At 42.3% G+C, this 19,226-nt stretch overlaps 1 protein-coding gene across 1 annotated transcript in view; it reads right to left on the reverse strand.

Annotated features, from left to right (window-relative positions):
* Window positions 1-712: 712 nt before the first annotated feature.
* The window catches only part of LOC139377077 (alkylglycerol monooxygenase), a 35,503-nt gene continuing 16,989 nt past the window's right edge, over window positions 713-19,226 (reverse strand). The window contains 10 exon segments of the mRNA XM_071120123.1: window positions 713-893; window positions 1,067-1,251; window positions 4,846-4,952; window positions 7,972-8,071; window positions 9,125-9,159; window positions 9,162-9,252; window positions 9,817-9,922; window positions 9,969-10,008; window positions 10,128-10,194; window positions 11,739-11,834. Coding sequence (XP_070976224.1) covers window positions 713-893; window positions 1,067-1,251; window positions 4,846-4,952; window positions 7,972-8,071; window positions 9,125-9,159; window positions 9,162-9,252; window positions 9,817-9,922; window positions 9,969-10,008; window positions 10,128-10,194; window positions 11,739-11,834 — 1,008 coding nt within the window.

Below are 19,226 nucleotides of genomic sequence, written 5' to 3' on the forward strand. Positions count from 1 at the left end.
CTTAGAAATAGGCCTTAGAAATAAACACTTCTATCCCCAGTGTGTCTGTATCTATGGCTTCAGTTTGTTATAATGTGACTAATACATACAGAACTTGTTTTGAGAGCGTTGCTGTTGCAGCATGAAATCTGATTACATGGAATTTGGACCAGTGAGACAACAGCTGGATTTCAAGGAGAAATGGCGTATGAGTATGTAAGTCCATAAGTGTTTCCTTGGATTGTAAATTTACCATCTAGTAATGTTGTATATTGTTGGTAATGTTTTTGTATTTCATTGATGAATAATTTACGATTAAGGGACAATTAATTATTTAAACTCCTAAAACAACCATTATGGTGTGCTTTGGCTTTTGAGGATATCAAGTCAGAGCCATTATTCATAATGTCACGATCGTCGTAATGATGAGACCAAGGCGCAGCGTGAGTAGAGTTCCACATAATTTTAATAAACCGAAACTCACTGAACAAAAACAACAAACAACCAAACGAAACGTGAAGCTACTGTTGTGCACTCAGGCAACTAAATGTAGACAAGATCCCACAACAGAAAGTCCAAAGGTGCGGACTCCCGGCCGCAAACCTGAACCTATAGGGGAGGGTCTGGGTGGGCATCTACCCTCGGTGGCGGCTCCGGTTTGAGGCGTTGTCCCCGCTCCCTACACTGATCCCTCCGCTTCTATAGAACCGGACCGTGGATCATCGCCGGAGGCTCAGAACTGGGAACCACCACTGGAGGCTCTGGACTGCAGCTCGTCGCTGGGGACCGTCGCTGGAGGCGCCGGACCGGGGACCGTCGCTGGAGGTTCCGGACTGTGGACCGTCTTTGGAGGGTCCGGACTGTGGAACGTCGCCGGAAGCTCTGGACTGGGAACTGTCGCCGGAAACTCTGGACTGTGGAGGCGCACTGGAGGCCTGATGCGTGGTGCCGGCACTGGTGGTACCGGGCTGATGACACGCACCTCAGGGCGAGTGAGAGGAGCAGGCACAGGACGTACTGGACCGTGATGGCCCAATGGAGGTCTGGAGCGTAGAGCTGGAACAACGCGTCATGGCTGGATGCTCACTTTAGCTCGACAAGTGCGGGGCGCTGGAACAGGACGCACTGGGCTGTGAAGGCGTACTGGCGATACAGTACGTAGAGCCGGCGCAGGATATCCTGGTCCAAAGAGGTGTACTGGAGACCAGGAGCACTGAGCCGGCACAACCCGTCCTGGCTGGATTCCCACTTTAGCGCGGCAAATGCGGGGAGCTGGAACAGAGTGCACCGGGCTGTGAATGCACACTGGAGACACCATGCGCATCACTTTTTTTGGGGCTGCCTCTTGTGCTTGCCTTGTTGGTATAACTCCTCGTAATGTTGTCGTTCCGCTTTCTCTGCCTCTATCTCCTCCTTAGGACGGCGATACTCCCCGGCCTGCGTCCAGGGTCCTTTTCCATCCAGGAAAAGTATGATTCCCAATCAGAGACAACGATAGACAGCTAGCTGCCTCTGATTGGGAACCACACTCGGCCACAAACAAAGAAATAGACAACATAGAATGTACACAAAATAGAATGCACAAAACTAGAGTACCCACCCTAGTCACACCCTGACCTAACCAAAATATATAGAAAACAGGGATATCTAAGGTCAGGGTGTGACACATAAGGTGTCTTCGAGTAGGAGTGTTGATCATAATTCATAATATTATATGGACGGGGCGCCTGATCCTAGATCAGCACTCCTACTCTGAGATGGCTTTCAGGAATTACCACAAAAAAACAAACAATCTATTTCGATTTCCATGGCATGAGCCTTGACAACACATAAACAGTTCTTACTGTTGAGTGACGTGTACCCCAGCACATTGACTGATACTATTTCACACAAGCAGTAGTTTGGGCTGTTTACTTGGAGAAAACACTATTACCCCACACTTCAAATCCCTCAATTTTTGCCAAAGAGGAGATTTGCTTTCCATCCCTGGGAGCATTCAGATGATGTCATTCTCTCAGACTTTCCATAGCCCCAAATGATCCCTTAACCTCAGGCATTTCAGTGTGTTTCTGCTACCAGGCATTCTCTCTCAAAGGGCGCTAACGCTAACCTCTCGCACCTGAAAATGAGCTAGTGGAAACAGATCTCTCAGATAACAGTGTATATTCACTGATTGCTGTCTTATCTTTTCATTCAGGGTTGGTGTGTCAACAATGGGTGGAACTATGGGTTTATTGGAGATGTTGTTCTTGTAGATGGGTCAGGTGTTGGGCTAGATAAGAGCTGCCATGAGCTGAGGTGAGCTTTGGTGTTGACGTGAACTTGATAATATTGTTCTGACTCAATGGAATATTTTTTTCCCCCTCAAAAAGTTAGAGAAAATCAAAATAAGTGTTACACAAAATAGAGGAAGTGATCAAAAATGATGAATTAATAAGTTATGACGATTTCTGGCATACTTGTGGATTCAGTTATATAGTGTTATATGAGCCCTGCTCACAGCGAAAAGTGCCAACTGCAAACAGACCCTCATTGGCAAAGTAGCCTCCTCATGATACTGAATCTGACTACAGACAACTCTTTTCTCATTGGTTGTGCAGTGAGCGACTCATTTTGAATACAAAGTGATTCATCATTCTCACAGCAGGGCTGAGAAGAGCCGCTCAGAGGTTCCTTTTCCAATACACCGGTCCACGGGAGGACATGTCTCTTAAATTGCTATGACTTCACTAGTCAGGGGGTTAACCTGTTGGGAGAGTAGCTCCTTAATGACTGTGAGACAGAGTCCAACCGGGATCTACAGCACGTTCCCTTATGCCTTCAGGCCTTCAGGCAGACAGACCATGGGCCTAAAAACCATATGTTACATCATTACAGGCCAGTCCTCCCAAGTCTCAACGCCCAGCCCCTAATCATAACCACACACAGACACATGCACGCACAAACATTCAGTGTAAATGCACTGGCACACACACGCACATACACGCAAGCACACAGACACACACACGTACATACACACACAAATATATTCTCTCTCTCTCTCACACACGCACACACACACATATTCTCTCTCACACACACACACACACACTTTACGTCCGCCCACACACCACCATTCTACCTAATACAGCCTGGCTCCATGTGTGCCACTCAGACATTGGGTGTGGGTGGGGAAGGGAGGGTGAGAGGTACCCCAGCCTTGGTTTACAGGTCAAGCCTGCAGCTTTACAAGGGAAATCTCCAGAGCCACTATAAATACCACAGTGAGCTTTAAGGGTGCTGTATATCATGCCAGTGGGCTTTGAGTGCTTAAACTCAACCTATTTTTTGTAGTTCTTTTTTAATAGTGGAATCGAATGAGTGACTACAATGAAATGTGAACTTCCCTCCACTTTGAGTCCCCGGCATGAATTGATCGGCGCGACTTCAAAACGCATAGCCGCCAGCAGCAAAGAGTTGGCCGTTCACCTCACACGTCAGGACAATATATCATTACCGTACCTCGGTTTCTTTGTTGCCTCACTTCTAGCAATGGGGAACAAGGTACAAAGTCAGGAAACGTTTCATGAAAATCACAACGCTTTTCAATGGGCACCACTTGCTTAGGTGACATTTATTACGCTCCAACTGAAATACTGAGACAACGAATAGGGCCTAATGACTCATTCACAGACAGAGTATATAAAACAACGATGTCATGGAGAAAATACTGCCATGTAGCATGTAGTGAATAAATCACGATGAACACGTTTTTCAAGTTGAAGTTGAATGCATTTGTAATGAATTCACAACATTTATTAGTTTTTATCATCTTGAAAAAAAAGGGTCTGGGAAAAAACTCCAGTCTCCTTTTTGAACACCTGAGTGTGCAGATGTGCAGTCACACAATAAAAGTAGCGATTCAGCCGCAGTGCTCACGTGTGAATCTCATCAGCCAGCTTTGGTTAGCGGCAGACTAGACTAATTGGTTCCAGAAGTGTTGCAGGTCGCACTGCCTGAGATGGCAGGGAACAAGGGAGTAAAGGAGGGAGGGACGGAGGGAGAGAGGGAGAGAGAAGGGCAAGTAATGAGAGGTCAGCCACGAGCTAGAACTCCACCGCAAGTGCCAGAAACGCACAGCAATTTTATGGTCAATTGAGCCGTACATCTGGAGTCATACATCACAGGTAAATGTGGGGCCGGAGCCAGTGATGGTTCACACACACACACGTACGTAGTCCCTCTCTCACACACACACATGCACACATACACACGCTAACGCACACGCACAAACACAATGAGGCACGATGGACAGATACAGGGACACACACACGCTACAGTAATGGCCTATCTGTCACACCTAAACACAGTGCATCTTTATCCACAGAGCATGGCTGGCTACAGGAAGGGCCGATGCTCTAACTAGGCCTAATGGCCCCTAAAGACTGGCTGTCGACTCCGCTCATCATCAGAGACAAACTCGCACACTCTACTCCCCACACACCACGCCCCACCCATCCTACCATCGCCCGGAGGGCATACTGCTAAGTGCACTATTTCCTGACACTCTTTCACACGGTCATCGTCAAAAACAACATTCTTATTGATTGGTTAATATGGTTGTATTACACTAAACGTTACCTCTGAAAGTATGTTTCTGTCTCATTGTCACGTACAGTATGTCTGTATTTCCTAGTAATATGTTTGGGACAATGAAATGGCGTGGATAAATGCCTACTTTTATCTCTGGCTTCACATTACAGTAGGATACCAAGTTATCACACCTCTTGAAGAATTTGTGGTGTAAATGTTAGAGTAGCATATGGTATCATTCTCCAAAAGGGGGTTCTAAAATGTTTTGTCGGAGCAGCACGGTCAGTCTCCTACCTCAATGGGCACAACCAGTGGTGCTGGTGCCGTCATGTAGCCGTATCGCAGCAGCATCACCGTCAGAACACAGCGCAGCAACTCCAACATGGATGCCGTTGACCTGCCTAGGGAAAGAACGTAACAACCGCCAATAAGGAACTCAATTGATTCAAGTCAATTCAGTCATGGCATTGAAATCCAACAGATATGAGAGAACCTATTGATCAGTCATCATTGCAGTTCTTTCCATGTCAATCTTCTAAATTGTTTGACTTAAATTGGGTTGGACCACATAACCTTGAAGAGGACCATTCTGTGTGTACTAATTCCAAGCAATTTACAGTGATGGATAACAGTACAGTAACAGTGATATGTGACAGTACAGTACCTTTGGTCAATGATGAAGCCAATGGAGGTCAGACTGAGTAGAATGTAGCCAGTCATCATCAGAACAGTCAGCTGGGATAGCATCTATAACAGAGACACACAAATAATGCTTATCTTGAGAAAAAGTTATGGGAAAAATACATAAACATCAAGTACAGATGTAGGATATTAATTTGAAACCCCTGTTGCAGGATAACTTTCATGCAACGCAGGAAATGTCAAACTTGCAGTGTATTTCAGATTTAAAATGGCTTCTGATGTTGGTCTTTCCTCGTTGAAATTTCAGACTTGATTTTCCCTTACGAAAAATGTATCAACCCTTACAAAAATGTCCATCAATTATAATCAACATAATAATTCACATTTCCTCTTGCTGTAGGATTCTTTTCCCATTGAAGCAAACTGGATCAAATTAAGATCCTGCATCTGTATGGTGAATTATGGGCACAGGAGATTTGACTACGAGTGAAGTCATGAACCATGTCCCTTTTAATAGCCCAGACTACACATCTATACACAGTAAGCTATTATATTACATCTAGCTCCCCAACACAATATAGTGTAGAGTTTTGCCAGTAACCGTGACTCACACAATTAAGGCAGCCCCAGCACCTCTCTGATTCACAAGGGTTGGGTTGAATGAGGAAGACACATTTCGATTGAAGGCATTCAGTTGTGCAACTGACTAGGTATCTCCTTTCCCTTTCTCATGCTCAATATAATAGGGATATTACCTCTGACCATGTCTGTTTTGTCCCGCTAAGGGACGTTGCGGTACATAGCTCTCAGTACCACTATACACTATAGGGAACACTAGTTCTATACTGTACACATTGACATTGACCTTGGTGAGCTGCTTGTGTTTTGTTCGCACACAACCCCAACCTGTGGATGGATACATGAGTGGTGAAAATCCACGGCCTTAAGTTCCTAACCTAAAATACAGCTGTAAGACTAGCTTCTCCTACGGGACTAGATTGGTCTGCCAGAGCAGGGGTTGGATCTTCAACACTCCACTCAGAGGCCCTGACATGCAAACGTCACTGGTCTCCTTCCATGCAGTGCATACACAACAATGCACATTCCCTGCAGGCCATATATGGCATCAACATATCAACAGGAAGCAATAAAGTAGTATTTCTTAATGTTTATATGGTACAGGCACTATAATCGTTAAACCCTATATTCCCCTAACCCACATGTGGGAAAGTATAGGCGGGGCGCTACTGTATGTATTCAATTGGGGCAAATAAGAGGTAACGAATCAACGTTTCCATTACATGGATTCCAAAGACACACAGTAAACTTATCCATCACTACAGTCAGTAACGTTTAAGGTCTAAATTGACAGTAATACAGTAACTACAGTTATTGTAAGCTAATTACAAATCTATTCAGCAATGTATTATTTGGCAATTGTATTTTATTTATTTATTACATTTTATTAGGTTATTATACTGTCTTGCACCCACTGGTACTGTTACCCAGGAGTCAAAGCAGGTCAGTTAGTTTACATGATCTTTACTTTGACTATCTCTACCCTGGGGGAATGGACGCTAGACACAACTGAAATGATTGGATTTTCAGGCCTGCTTAGTGCGAAAAAAAATGATTTTGTCCCATATCATATTTCAACAATAACAGTGAGTGAAAATAAAACTCCCAGATGAAATTCACCATCTGCTGGTGCTTCAGTGACTCCAGCAACCGACTGATTATGTTATTGTTTCTATATCCCCAGAGAACTGGAGATGAACGTGTTATTATCATGGTTATCATCACGACCGTTATTATTTTCAGGACAAGAGATTGGTTGGATTCTGAGTTGAGGAGTTGGCGTTTCGACTTGGTCAATTTACCTGTCTGTCCTTATCGTAAAATTAGCCAACCTGAAAGAAACTGTAGCTACACGAGGCTATACCCATGATGTAATTAAAGGCTAACTTCATTTGTTTGAAACTTTTTAATGTCTTTAAATTAAGGCTAAGACCATAAATTGCGCTACACCGTATCATCAATAGTCATCATAAATACGTGCCTAGTGAATATGGAGGTATGCATACATACATGCACATGATTTATTGTCAGGCCAAGGTCCCAACTTTGTTATTTTCCCTGGAAATCCTGATTACAGCATCCTGAAGGCTATTTAGGTTGGGAAATGGTTGGGAAGTGGTTGACTTGGCAATTAAGGTGTTATTGTTCAGTGTTAGACCACCAGCTGCTGTGCTGGTGGCCAATAAGTGGGGGGAACTCTTTGACTGTGGGCCTATGTGGAGGGAGGACCACAACTAAGGGAACACCATGGAGTTAGGAATCACATGAAGACAGGCCATTTTGTCTCAGCTTGAAGTGTTGGGTGGGACATCACATTTTGGCTAACTAAAACTATGCCTGGGGAAAAAAGCAGTCCAAAGATAACTGCTGAGGAAACCTGACTTGGGTTTTTTGAAAGTGGGGGGAGGGGGCTTTTGGCTCTGAGAGTGGAAAATAATAGACAAAGGTTATTTTAAAGAGGACTGACAGTGAGTCATTCTGACTTAATGGTAGCAGAGTCACTATGTTCTGTGTAAATACTGTATAAAAACAACCACATGAAGCATGTCATCAGATAAAATAAACAGAATGTTTGTGACTTCGTTCCTTTGAATAGAATTAAAAAGACATTATTTCAAATGGCTAAAATAAGATAAGAGCCCATGTGCTTTCAATCTCAGTTGATTATCTATGACTGGTAACTCTTGGGATTGACAATACATAACAGATCCCGGTAAACACACAACAACATTAGACCATGTACGCAGACATAGACTTGCAGAGGCCAACTGGGATTGTATGGCAGCTCTTCTCCAGTAACCTGTCAATGACATAAACCAGAAATATTAAAACAGAAATATAATACAGCTAAGCAAAAAGATAAGACAGCATAACATAATTCCTGAATGCTGCGATTTTTTTTAAAACTGGCCATATTGTCATGGCTTGTCTATATGCAGATCATAAGATACTTTCAAGCAATTCACTATAGAACATCTACACTGTATGTACCTTAAACTTTGTTTAAAACACAAAATTGTAGAGAACTAGATGTTGAATTGGTACAAGATTCTTGCAGGGGTTTTCCAGGGGTCTTGGGTGAGTTAGCCACATGTGGGTTTCCTTGTAGGTGTTCCAGCCCACAGCTCTGCTTAGCCTCAAAAGCCAACACATTCGACTCTGACTCTCTCTCTCTCTCTCACTCTCCCTCTCTCTCTCTCTCCTTAGAAAATACCCGTCTAGGCCTACAATGGCAAGCCTTTCAAGATATTTCAGTCAAATTCCAGCACCCTCCACATGTTTAGAATCACCATGCAAGCGTTTAGGGACAATTTAATCATAAAGTCGAGGGGTGGAGTTTTGTTTTAAGTGTGAAAGGTCTAAATATGTGCCACCATCAGCGCTTTTTCAAAGCCAACCGCCGGGGCTCCTGATGGGCACTATAGTAGCATACACACACACACCCTTTTGATCCCTAGCAGGGCACCCACAGACTTGCTATTTAAAGTGAAAATGAGCTTATTGTGTTCCCCCTACAAAGGCCTCAATGATTTATTTGGTGTGGTGTTTCCATGTAAAGGCTGTATAAAATGTGAATCTTTCAAGTGAGAACACCGTGAGTCATTTGGACAGTAAATATAGTGTTATTCTTTGCATCATAATGATAGGTAATGAAGTATGAAAGTGTCAAATGTGCCCCTTTTGGTAATGCAGACACACCTAAAATGCAAGAACACTATCTTCAACTCCCCCTTCCTACTCTCTTTCACTCCATGATTCCCCACGGCTTTACACACACTCTCTAACTATCGCTCTCTCGTTTTCTCTCCACCTCTAATGACAAAACGTGTCTTCCTTTTGAATGTGGCAGTACCGCGGGCACCTCTGCGTGATCCCCCAGCTTTGGGTTTGCCAATGTGGTCCTTTCCAGAGGACGCCTAATTTAATGAAGACTTTCTTGTATCTGTTGTACCTCCTCCACAAGTATTTATAGGACTTGAACTAAAGCAAAAATATAAAAGATATACCGTCACATTACAGTCACATTATATTACATAAGCAGTTTTACTATAAAAGCCCTGGTATTACTACATACTCATTGTTGTCAATGCTAATCTGTGCGTTAATTAATACTGTGTGGAGAATGTTCCTCCATTTGGGAGGCATTACTCATGCGGTAGGTTGCCAGCGGTAAGGGCAGTGAAAATAATCAAACACAACGTCTAGTATTTCATTTGATTGGATTCTTTCACCTCTGCTGGGAGGTTTGTTTAAGGTTGCGTAATAATGTTATGGTTACAGCATGGCTGTTCCAGGCGTAACATTTACTCCTACAAAGTGATTGAGAGTAACTGCTCTACAAATGGTTTGATTCCACTGATGTAATACGGGGACAATCAGACAGTTTGCATGCAGTGTCAGCTCAGTCTGAACACTGTGACAATTTGCTCTTCGATAGCTTGTATATACATTTATAGTCTAGCAGTTTATATCTTACATTGTACAAAATAAAACACAGCAAATAAGAAAATAATCTTGCATTTTGTATTTTCTCTTGGGACTAACCTGAATATGGAGGACTTCAAATGTGTTTATTTTGTGTACGAGACCGTAGACAACTTTATCGCCGTCTGGAGCAAAGGTACCTGATAAATCAAAGTAAGAGAATGTAGTTATACCGACAATGCCATATTACAACAAGCAATCACCCTGTGAATCTTCCCCTGTAATTTTTATCAATGCAATATTAATTTCACCCTGCCAATGAAATGCAACACATTATTTTCCTTTTTCTCCAATACTGCACTGATCAGCTCACGTCAAGTACGGCAAGAATATGTGTGTTTGAGAAGAGAAGAAGAGGCTTTCTTTCTTACTGTGGTGAACTCTGTGGTGACTGGGGATGTTTAGGACCCACTCCAGAGGTCCCATATCTCTGATCACCTGAAAGACAGAGAATGTACATACATGAAACAATTTTTAAATAACAAAATAAAAAATGTAATAGCCTAGCTGCTACAATTTGGGCTGGTTTCCGTATAAATAAATTAAACATAGATTAAACCTAGTCCTGTACTAAAAAAAATATGGTAATAGAGATTCTCGCCAATTTGTGTTATAACTGGTAGTGCAACCTGGGATCTTTTTTGGCAATTTGGTTAACAACTAAATGCATCTGTCTTGAAACCTTATTTATAAGACTAAAGCATTTTCTTATTTGATGAGTTAGGTCTAAGCTTTAAGAATGATGGAAATCATGAGGTGGCCAAATTCCCAGATGGAAAGAACAATATTTATCAGATTTGAAGTGAAAGCAACACTAGGATGGCGAACGGTGCCAAGACTATAAAGCAGTTGGCACTGTTGATAATGCTCTTACATACAGTACACTTGAACACACACTGTACACACACGTATACATACAAGCATGCTTGTAATAGTAGCTAATATGAACACACACACTTCCTTCCAGAAATACAAATGAATGCATGCACAAGCATTCCAAAACAATATCTCAGTCATTCATAATCAAACACGTATGGCTGTTCAATCACTCTATTAAGCAGACAGACACACACACACACACACACACACACACACACACACACAACAATCATTACAGATCATACCATAAGGCACATATTTCAGAAGAATCAGATTTTTCTTTGGGTGCAACTTTTACAGACATTTTGATGTTAAAGTCTACCAGTGATCGTAGAGTCAGTCTGGGAAATGATTTTTAAATCATTATTTCCATGTAATGAGTGGTCTGGCAACAGCCAGAGTTTTATCTTGAATGAAAAAGGTTTTGCCGCTTCACTTCACTTTTTTCCCCCCAGATCAGGTCTGGGAATCGCTTGCCAATAAATTACTCAACATCAAAAAAGTCTATAAAGAAATCATAAATTATATCCCACAGAATATTGTGATTTTATGACTGTTTTCACTAATAGTGTAGTAAAAGATGGAAGTGATTCCAACTCCCTTCATTCCTCTAACGATTGGGGATTGTAAAAATGATACTACCAGTCACTTTAAAGGAGAACGATTGGTCTTGCTTCTGTTTGGAATATTTCATAAAATCTCATTATTTTTTATTAAAGGCAGGTTTGACTTGAGCTCCCCTTAACAGCAGATAGTATAGGGACTAGAGTGAGAGAACTTTCAGCCAAAGTAGCTTTATCTCTGAATTATTTTACAGTTTAAGCTATTACAGTAATTGGGAAATATGCATAATGAATCTTGTAGAATATTGACTACATGAATAATCATAATTAAACAGGGTCGCATTCAATAGGCATAAAAAAAGAAGCAAATGGGCCAAAACGGGGAGAGACTACCTAAGCTTATCCAATAAGAAGTGCTTATTTTTGTTCTCCATTTCAAAACGTTTGGCTACGATGTGCACTAATGAATAGGACCCAGGTTGGCCCTAAGGTCTTGCGGATGGTAACCTGAGACTGGGTGGTACTGTGGGTTGTATCTACCTCAGTGTGGATCCAGAACTGGTAGACCAGGTTGAATTGGATGTGAACAGCAAACACGGAGGGTGGTACTGCCAACGCCATGGGGAGATAGAACACCTGAGGACAGACACAATGAATACGGTTACATACACACAATAAGACGATAATTGTGGATAGTCAGATCAATATAATAGTTCAATTTAAATCGTTTACATGCTTTGCAAGAAAAACTATTTCCCTAATAATCCTGTTTACATGGACACATCTGAAACCACCAATCAAAATAAACATACTACCACAGTGACAATGTTGTTTCTGGGAAGCCTATTTGATTCTGAGTTGGGACATATAAAGTTTGTACGTGAAACTACTTCTAAGATGCATACTTTCAGTTGTTCTGAATACACTTCACTCGCACTAAAGAGGGAGGCACGCTTGGCTGGTGCTAGCACATGCGCATATCAAATACACCACTGGAACTGCGATTTAAGGTGTTTACATGTCCTAATCATTTGAAAGATTGCAACAACAACAACAAAAATGGGTGTTTTAATCAGCATATACTTGTGACAGTACGCCGATTAAGACAAGCAGAGTAAGGTTTTTACATGACTAATGCCATACTCGGCCTACTGCCATGATCAGTTAATCAGTTTAAAATAAAATTATTAGTGTACATGTAAACATACTCGATGACTATGGCTGTAGAACAGTATAGCATACATTGTGCATAACAGTATATGTTGTGGTGAAGGAGCAAATGTTGGACTTATCTGCATTTCTAATGCAACCTGCTTTTAATCTGTCAATGACCACGAGGGGCAATTGCAAAGTGCAAAGAGTACGTTACTTCCTATACTGTACAGGTTTAAAGGTGCACTATGTAGAAATCGCTCCCCCATTTCTTGGTTGCTAAAACTAATAGTTTGCCTAATTTCAGTTTATGTGACAAAATAAGATATTTATTTTTATTTACTTCACCTTTATTTAACCAGGTAGGCAAGTTGAGAACAAGTTCTCATTTACAACTGCGACCTGGCCAAGATAAAGCAAAGCAGTTCGACACATACAACGACACATGGAGTAAAACAAACATACAGTCAATAATACAGTATAAACAAGTCCATATACGATGTGAGCAAATGAGGTGAGAAGGGAGGCAAAGGCAAAAAAAGGCCATGGTGGCAAAGTAAATACAATATAGCAAGTAAAACACTGGAATGGTACATTTGCAATGGAAGAAAGTGCAAAGTAGAAATAAAAATAATGGGGTGCAAAGGAGCAAAATAAATTAATTAATTAAATACAGTAGGGAAAGAGGTAGTTGTTTGGGCTAAATTATAGGTGGGCTATGTACAGGTGCAGTAATCTGTGAGCTGCTCTGACAGTTGGTGCTTAAAGCTAGTGAGGGAGATAAGTGTTTCCAGTTTCAGAGATTTTTGTAGTTTGTTCCAGTCATTGGCAGCAGAGAACTGGAAGGAGAGGCGGCCAAAGAAAGAATTGGTTTTGGGGGTGACTAGAGAGATATACCTGCTGGAAGGTGTGCTACAGGTGGGAGATGCTATGGTGACCAGCGAGCTGAGATAAGGGGGGACTTTACCTAGCAGGGTCTTGTAGATGACATGTAGCCAGTGGGTTTGGCGACGAGTATGAAGCGAGGGCCAGCCAACGAGAGCGTACAGGTCGCAATGGTGGGTAGTATATGGGGCTTTGGTGACAAAACGGATTGCACTGTGATAGACTGCATCCAATTAGTTGAGTAGGGTATTGGAGGCTATTTTCTCGCCAAAGTCGAGGATTGGTAGGATGGTCAGTTTTACAAGGGTATGTTTGGCAGCATGAGTGAAGGATGCTTTGTTGCGAAATAGGAAGCCAATTCTAGATTTAACTTTGGATTGGAGATGTTTGATATGGGTCTGGAAGGAGAGTTTACAGTCTAACCAGACACCTAGTATAGTGTAGGGGATCATTGAACCGTCTAAACCGCTGTGAAATATATTATCCACAACCCAAAATATTGTTTTTTCAGCTGTTGGAAGCTGGTGTACAAAACCGAAAGTAAAAGACACAAAAACAAAACACGGAAATATCTACCTCTTCTTTGACTTGCTTTCAAGTAGAATGATATATCTATAACTCATGTTTCTATGTGAATTTGGTCTGGGTCGCCCATATTGGGTCGCCCATAGTGCCACTTCACAGCCTGGGCGTTTTGCACAAATAGCTACTGTACATGCATGTCATCACTTGCACTCCGCTTGCACACACTTTGAATTCATTGAATAAAAAAAATGAAGAAATTGAATGAATGAATGGAATTAATTGCATAATTGAATATAATTTTTTTTTAAAGTATTAGCAACCTTCCTTTTTAAAACGACTAACACTCATTGCCAGTCTTTAGAAAAGATAGCAAACCAAGAATCAAGCAAACCATAGGGGGACATTACGATATTATGACAACGAGGATATGAAAGCATTAGTCTAGATCTGTTGACCATCCAGCCATGTCCCTGTGCTGCAGTTTACATTCCTCTGCTGTGTTGTGATACTTGCTACATTAATATTACGATTACACTTCATTTTAACATCCAAAGAAACACGCTTGTTAAGTTTCACTGGATCTCCGAGCTGTTTCCGGACCACCCATTTCTCTGTGCTCTTTGGCAGTGGCACCCCTCAAACGCTTTGGCTTCATCTACATGGGAGTAGAGGAACCATTGCTAAGTCTGGACCACAAAGCCCCCATACAGGCTATCTATAGTAACATATACATTTCATTAAAAGCAGTGAAAGTTACTCAATACCCATTAAAAACCCATGTGGTAGCCCTGATGTGCAATTGTGCTATGATTACACAATAAATGATAACAAAAACAAATAATTCAACTCTAATTAAAGTTGATAACAAAGTTGGGTTTTGAAAATGGAGAGAGGCACATTTTTGCCTGCTAAATATAGTCATGCGTACGATGAGCGGATACTCACTGGGCTAGCTCTCCATTCTTTCTATTTCGAGAGTTCATTCTAACTTGACATCTTGAAGGTAGTGTATGGCTCTTTCAGTGTTTAATAAACTTGTGAATTCTATCGAAACAGAGAGCCATTAAGCCCAATGGGTCGAGAGACGCCACCTGAACAATCACACCGTGTAGAAAGTGTGTGTGAAGGTGTGTACAGTATGTGTCTGTGAAGAGAATGCCATGATCGGTCCTCGAACACCTCAAATGAAACGTCCACAAAGCTGTGGACTAACCATCAAAATCAGCAAGCCTTGCCTTGAGGAACTCCCAAAGCCTAGGAGACAGGGTGAACCCTCTCACCTCTTAAAAAAAAACTGCCTGCCAATACTCGACACCTCTGTAACGTCAACAAGCTATCAACTAGTGTGAGAGGACAGATGGTTCAAACTAGTGAGAGTACAATTTTGGTTTTAAAGCTCAATGATGATATTACTGGACTGGATTTCAAACTTAATTTCCCAACTCTCCGGAACAGAATTCAATCGGTGCTTCCACCATAAACCGAACAGGAGGGTAAGAGGAATGAGAAAGAGAGAAAAAGAGTAATGGACGTTGTGTGTAATAACTCCAGTCGTTAACGTGTGCTTTTACACTTCTTCCTGTCAGAGCCCATGGAGGAACTAGATCAACTGTTAAAGAAATACACAGAAGAAGTTATAATCTAGCCATTGTTTGATTTTTTGCTAGCACCCTTTTTTTTGGTTTGAGGGGCTGTAGCGGGTTAAGATTGATGCTGGGTGTCACTAGTAGGAAGTATGAACTGCTAGGCTTCGTTGCAAGCCATGTCCTTATCCTGCGACTCAGCAGGACATCGCATAGTTTGGCAGGCCCTATTCAGGAGGGAACTCCTTTAATGATGAGAACAAATGCCACAGAGAACCTTTCCCACCAAGTGCAGAAACGCTGAGGCCCGCACATCCACAGGTCTCAAATAGGGCTTTGCAGATTTTTTGAATATCAAGTGATAAGTAGATAATGGCACACTAATATGCAAAACGGAACAGAGACAGTCAATGGAAATAATAATAATAATAACATGGTCAGGTCTGTATTTTTCAGGGAAGAATCTCTGTAGGTTTGGTTTGAATGGTAGTGGGTTAAGATCAGACATGACACTGTAGTCAAATGAACACGTGTTAATAATGTGTTGCAATGTGCATCATATGACTTCAGGTCAAACGGGTGTGTGGACTGAGGTGAGAGTAGAGTTGGGACGATAAACCAAAAATTATTGCCACCGACCATACCAATCACTTATCGCAGGCAATTTGATGATATAGTTCATTACGATAAGTAGCCTATACTAGAGAAATGTGAAATGAAATAAGTTTGCTAATATGGGTGACTGTTAATGGGACAAGTGATGCTACAACCATCAGACTAAGGATAAGAAAACAAAATGTGTTGAACATTAATGTTATAAACTTCTATCTATTTATCGTTATCGCATCAATTTTTGTCCATATCCCCCAGCTCTAGGTGAGTGCGAGTTGATTTAACCCAGTAAAACAAACTTGGTGTACTTCCAGAAAGATAACGCAACATCAGGTGATTACTAAGCAGTGTGTTAATAATAGCGTTGGGCCAGTAAATGAAAAATCGCTGGTTCGAATAGCTGAGCCGACAAAGAGGGGAAATCTGCCAATGTGCCCTTGAGCAAGGCACTTAACCCTAATTTGCTCCAGGGGCGCAGTGCTACTATGGCTCACCTTGGAAACAACCCATTTCACTGCACCTACCCAGTATACAGTAGGTGACAATAAAACATATTTATTTTCATTTGTATCAACCTTCGGCAAGATAATAAGGTCACCAACAACTATAGTGTGACATCGGTTATAGCCTATAGTCCCAAATCAATAGAACGCAGACTATTTGAAAGTAATAAATAATCAACTGCTTGAATTGCCCCCCTCCGAGACCAGACCTTGGCATAACGTTTCGTCTTTGATCGGCAGGCCTCCGAGTGGTTGGATTCCATGTCAATCACATTTGTAATGGCCTATGAAGGGCCTTCAGTGTTTGGATTGGAGATCCTTACATGAAGTGCCAAATATAACACAATAACCCCTACCCTGGGATATCCAACTAGCTCCCCCCTGTCACTGCAATACTTCATGCTGTCCTCATCCTCCAGTCTCATGCACACACACACACACACGCACACACACTAAGTCAGGCCTACTTAACGAGAACTCTGAATTTGGAGGAATTCTTACTTCATTTTCTCCCAATCAACAGTGAATTGTGAGGGACTCCATGTCAAGCACATACGATTCATGACTTGTGATTCATGTCTTAGTGCCACTGCAGCAGAAGTCTACTCATCTAAATCCAAACGAATCTTGTGAAAGAAACAACATATTCATGAAAATGTTTAATGTATACGTAATGCAGTACATTATTTCCACCTGATCAAATCTAATTTGATTTGTCACATGCTCCGAATACAACTGGTGTAGAACTTACAGTGAAATGCTTATTTACAAGCCCTTAACCAACAATGCAGTTAAAAAAAATGTGTTATGTAAAAAATAAAATATAACAGTAACAAATAATTAAACAGCAGCAGTAAAATAACAGTAGAGAGGCTATATACAGGGTACCGGTACAGAGTCAATGTGCGGGGGCACTGGTTAGTGAGGTAATTGAGGTAATAAGTACATGTAGGTAGAGTTAAAGTGACAAAGCATTGATAATAAACAGAGAGTTGCAGCAGCACAAAAGATGGGGGAGGGGGGGGCAATGCAAATAGTATGGTTAGCCATTTGATTAGAAGTTCAGGAGTCATATGGCTAGGGGGTAGAAGCTGTTAAGAAGTCTTTTGGACATAGACTTCACGCTCCAGTAGCGCTTGCCATGCGGTAGCAGAGAAAGCAGTCTATGACTAGGGTGGCTGGAGTCTTTGACAATTTTTAGGGCCTTCCTCTGACACTGCCTGGTATAGAGGTCCTGGGTGGCAGGAAGCTTGGCCCCAGTGATGTACTGGGCCGTAGGCAGTGATGCAATCAGTCAGACAGGATGCTCTCGGTTGTGCAGCTGTCGAACCTTTTGAGGATCTAAGAACCCATGCCAAATCTTTCCAGGCTTGTGAGGGGGAATAGGCTCTGTCGTGCCCTCTTCACAACTGTCTTGGTGTGTTTGGACCATGATAGTTTGTTGGTGATGTGGACACCAAGGAATTTGAAGCTCTCAACCTGCTCCACTACAGCCCAGTTGATGAAAATGGGTCGTGCTGGGTCCTCCTTTTCCTGTAGTTCACAATCATCTCCTTTGTCTTGATCACGTTGAGGGAGAGGTTGTTGTCAAGGCACCACACAGCCAGGTCTCTGACCTCATCCCTATAGGCTGTTTAATCATTGTCGGTGATCAGGCCTAGCACTATTGTGTCACTGGCAAACTTAATGATGGTGTTGGAGTCGTGCCTGGCCATGCAGTCATGAGTGAACAGGGAGTACAGGAGGGGACTGAGCACACCCCTGAGGGTCCCCGTGTTGAGGATCAGCGTGGCGTATATGTTATTACCTACCCTTACCACCTGGGGGTGGCCCATCAGGAAGTCCAGGAACCTGTTGCAGAGGAAGGTGTTTAGTCCCAAGGTCCTTAGCTTAGTGATGAGTTTTGATGGCATTATGGTGTTGAATGCTAAGCTGTAGACAATGAATAGCATTCTCAAATAAGTGTTCCTTTTGTCCCGGTGGGAAAGAGCAGTGTGGAGTGCATTAGAGATTGCATAATCTGTGGATCTGTTGGGGCAGTATGCAAATTGGAGTGGGTCTAGGGTTTCAGGGATAATGGTGTCGATGTGAGCCATGACCAGCCTTTCAAAGCACTTCATATCTACAAACGTGAGTGGCATTACGTGAGTGACATGGGTCGGTAGTCATTTAGGCAGGTTACCTTAGTGTTCTTGGGCACAGGAACTATGGTGGTTTGCTTGAAACATGTTTGTATTACAGACTCAGTCAGGTACAGGTTGAAAATGTCAGTGAAGACACTTGCGATTTGGTCAGTGCATGCTCGCAGTACACGTCCTGGTAATCCGTCTGGCCCTGCTGCCTTGTGAATGTTGACCTGTTTAAAGGTCTTACTGACATCAGCTACGGAGTGATCACACAGTCATCCGTAACAGCTGATGCTCTCATGCATGTTTCAGTGTTACTTGCCTCGAAGTGAGCATACAAGTAATTTAGCTTGTCTGGTAGGCTTGTCACTGGGCAGCTCGCGGCTGTGCTTCAATTTGTAGTTTTTAATAGTTTGCAAGCCCTGCCACATCCGACGAGCATCAGAGCCAGTGTAGTACGATTCAATTTTAGCCCTGTATTGATCCGTTGCCTGTTTGATGGTTCGTCGGAGGGCATAGCAGGATTTCTTGTGAGCTTCTGGGTTAGAGTCCCGCTCCTTGAAAGAGGCAGCTCTACCCTTTAGCTCGGTGCAGATGTTTCCTATAACCATGGCTTCTGGTTGGGGTATGTACATACAGTCA

This window comes from Oncorhynchus clarkii, chromosome 2, assembly GCF_045791955.1.
Source record: "Oncorhynchus clarkii lewisi isolate Uvic-CL-2024 chromosome 2, UVic_Ocla_1.0, whole genome shotgun sequence".
Lineage (NCBI taxonomy): Eukaryota > Metazoa > Chordata > Actinopteri > Salmoniformes > Salmonidae > Oncorhynchus > Oncorhynchus clarkii.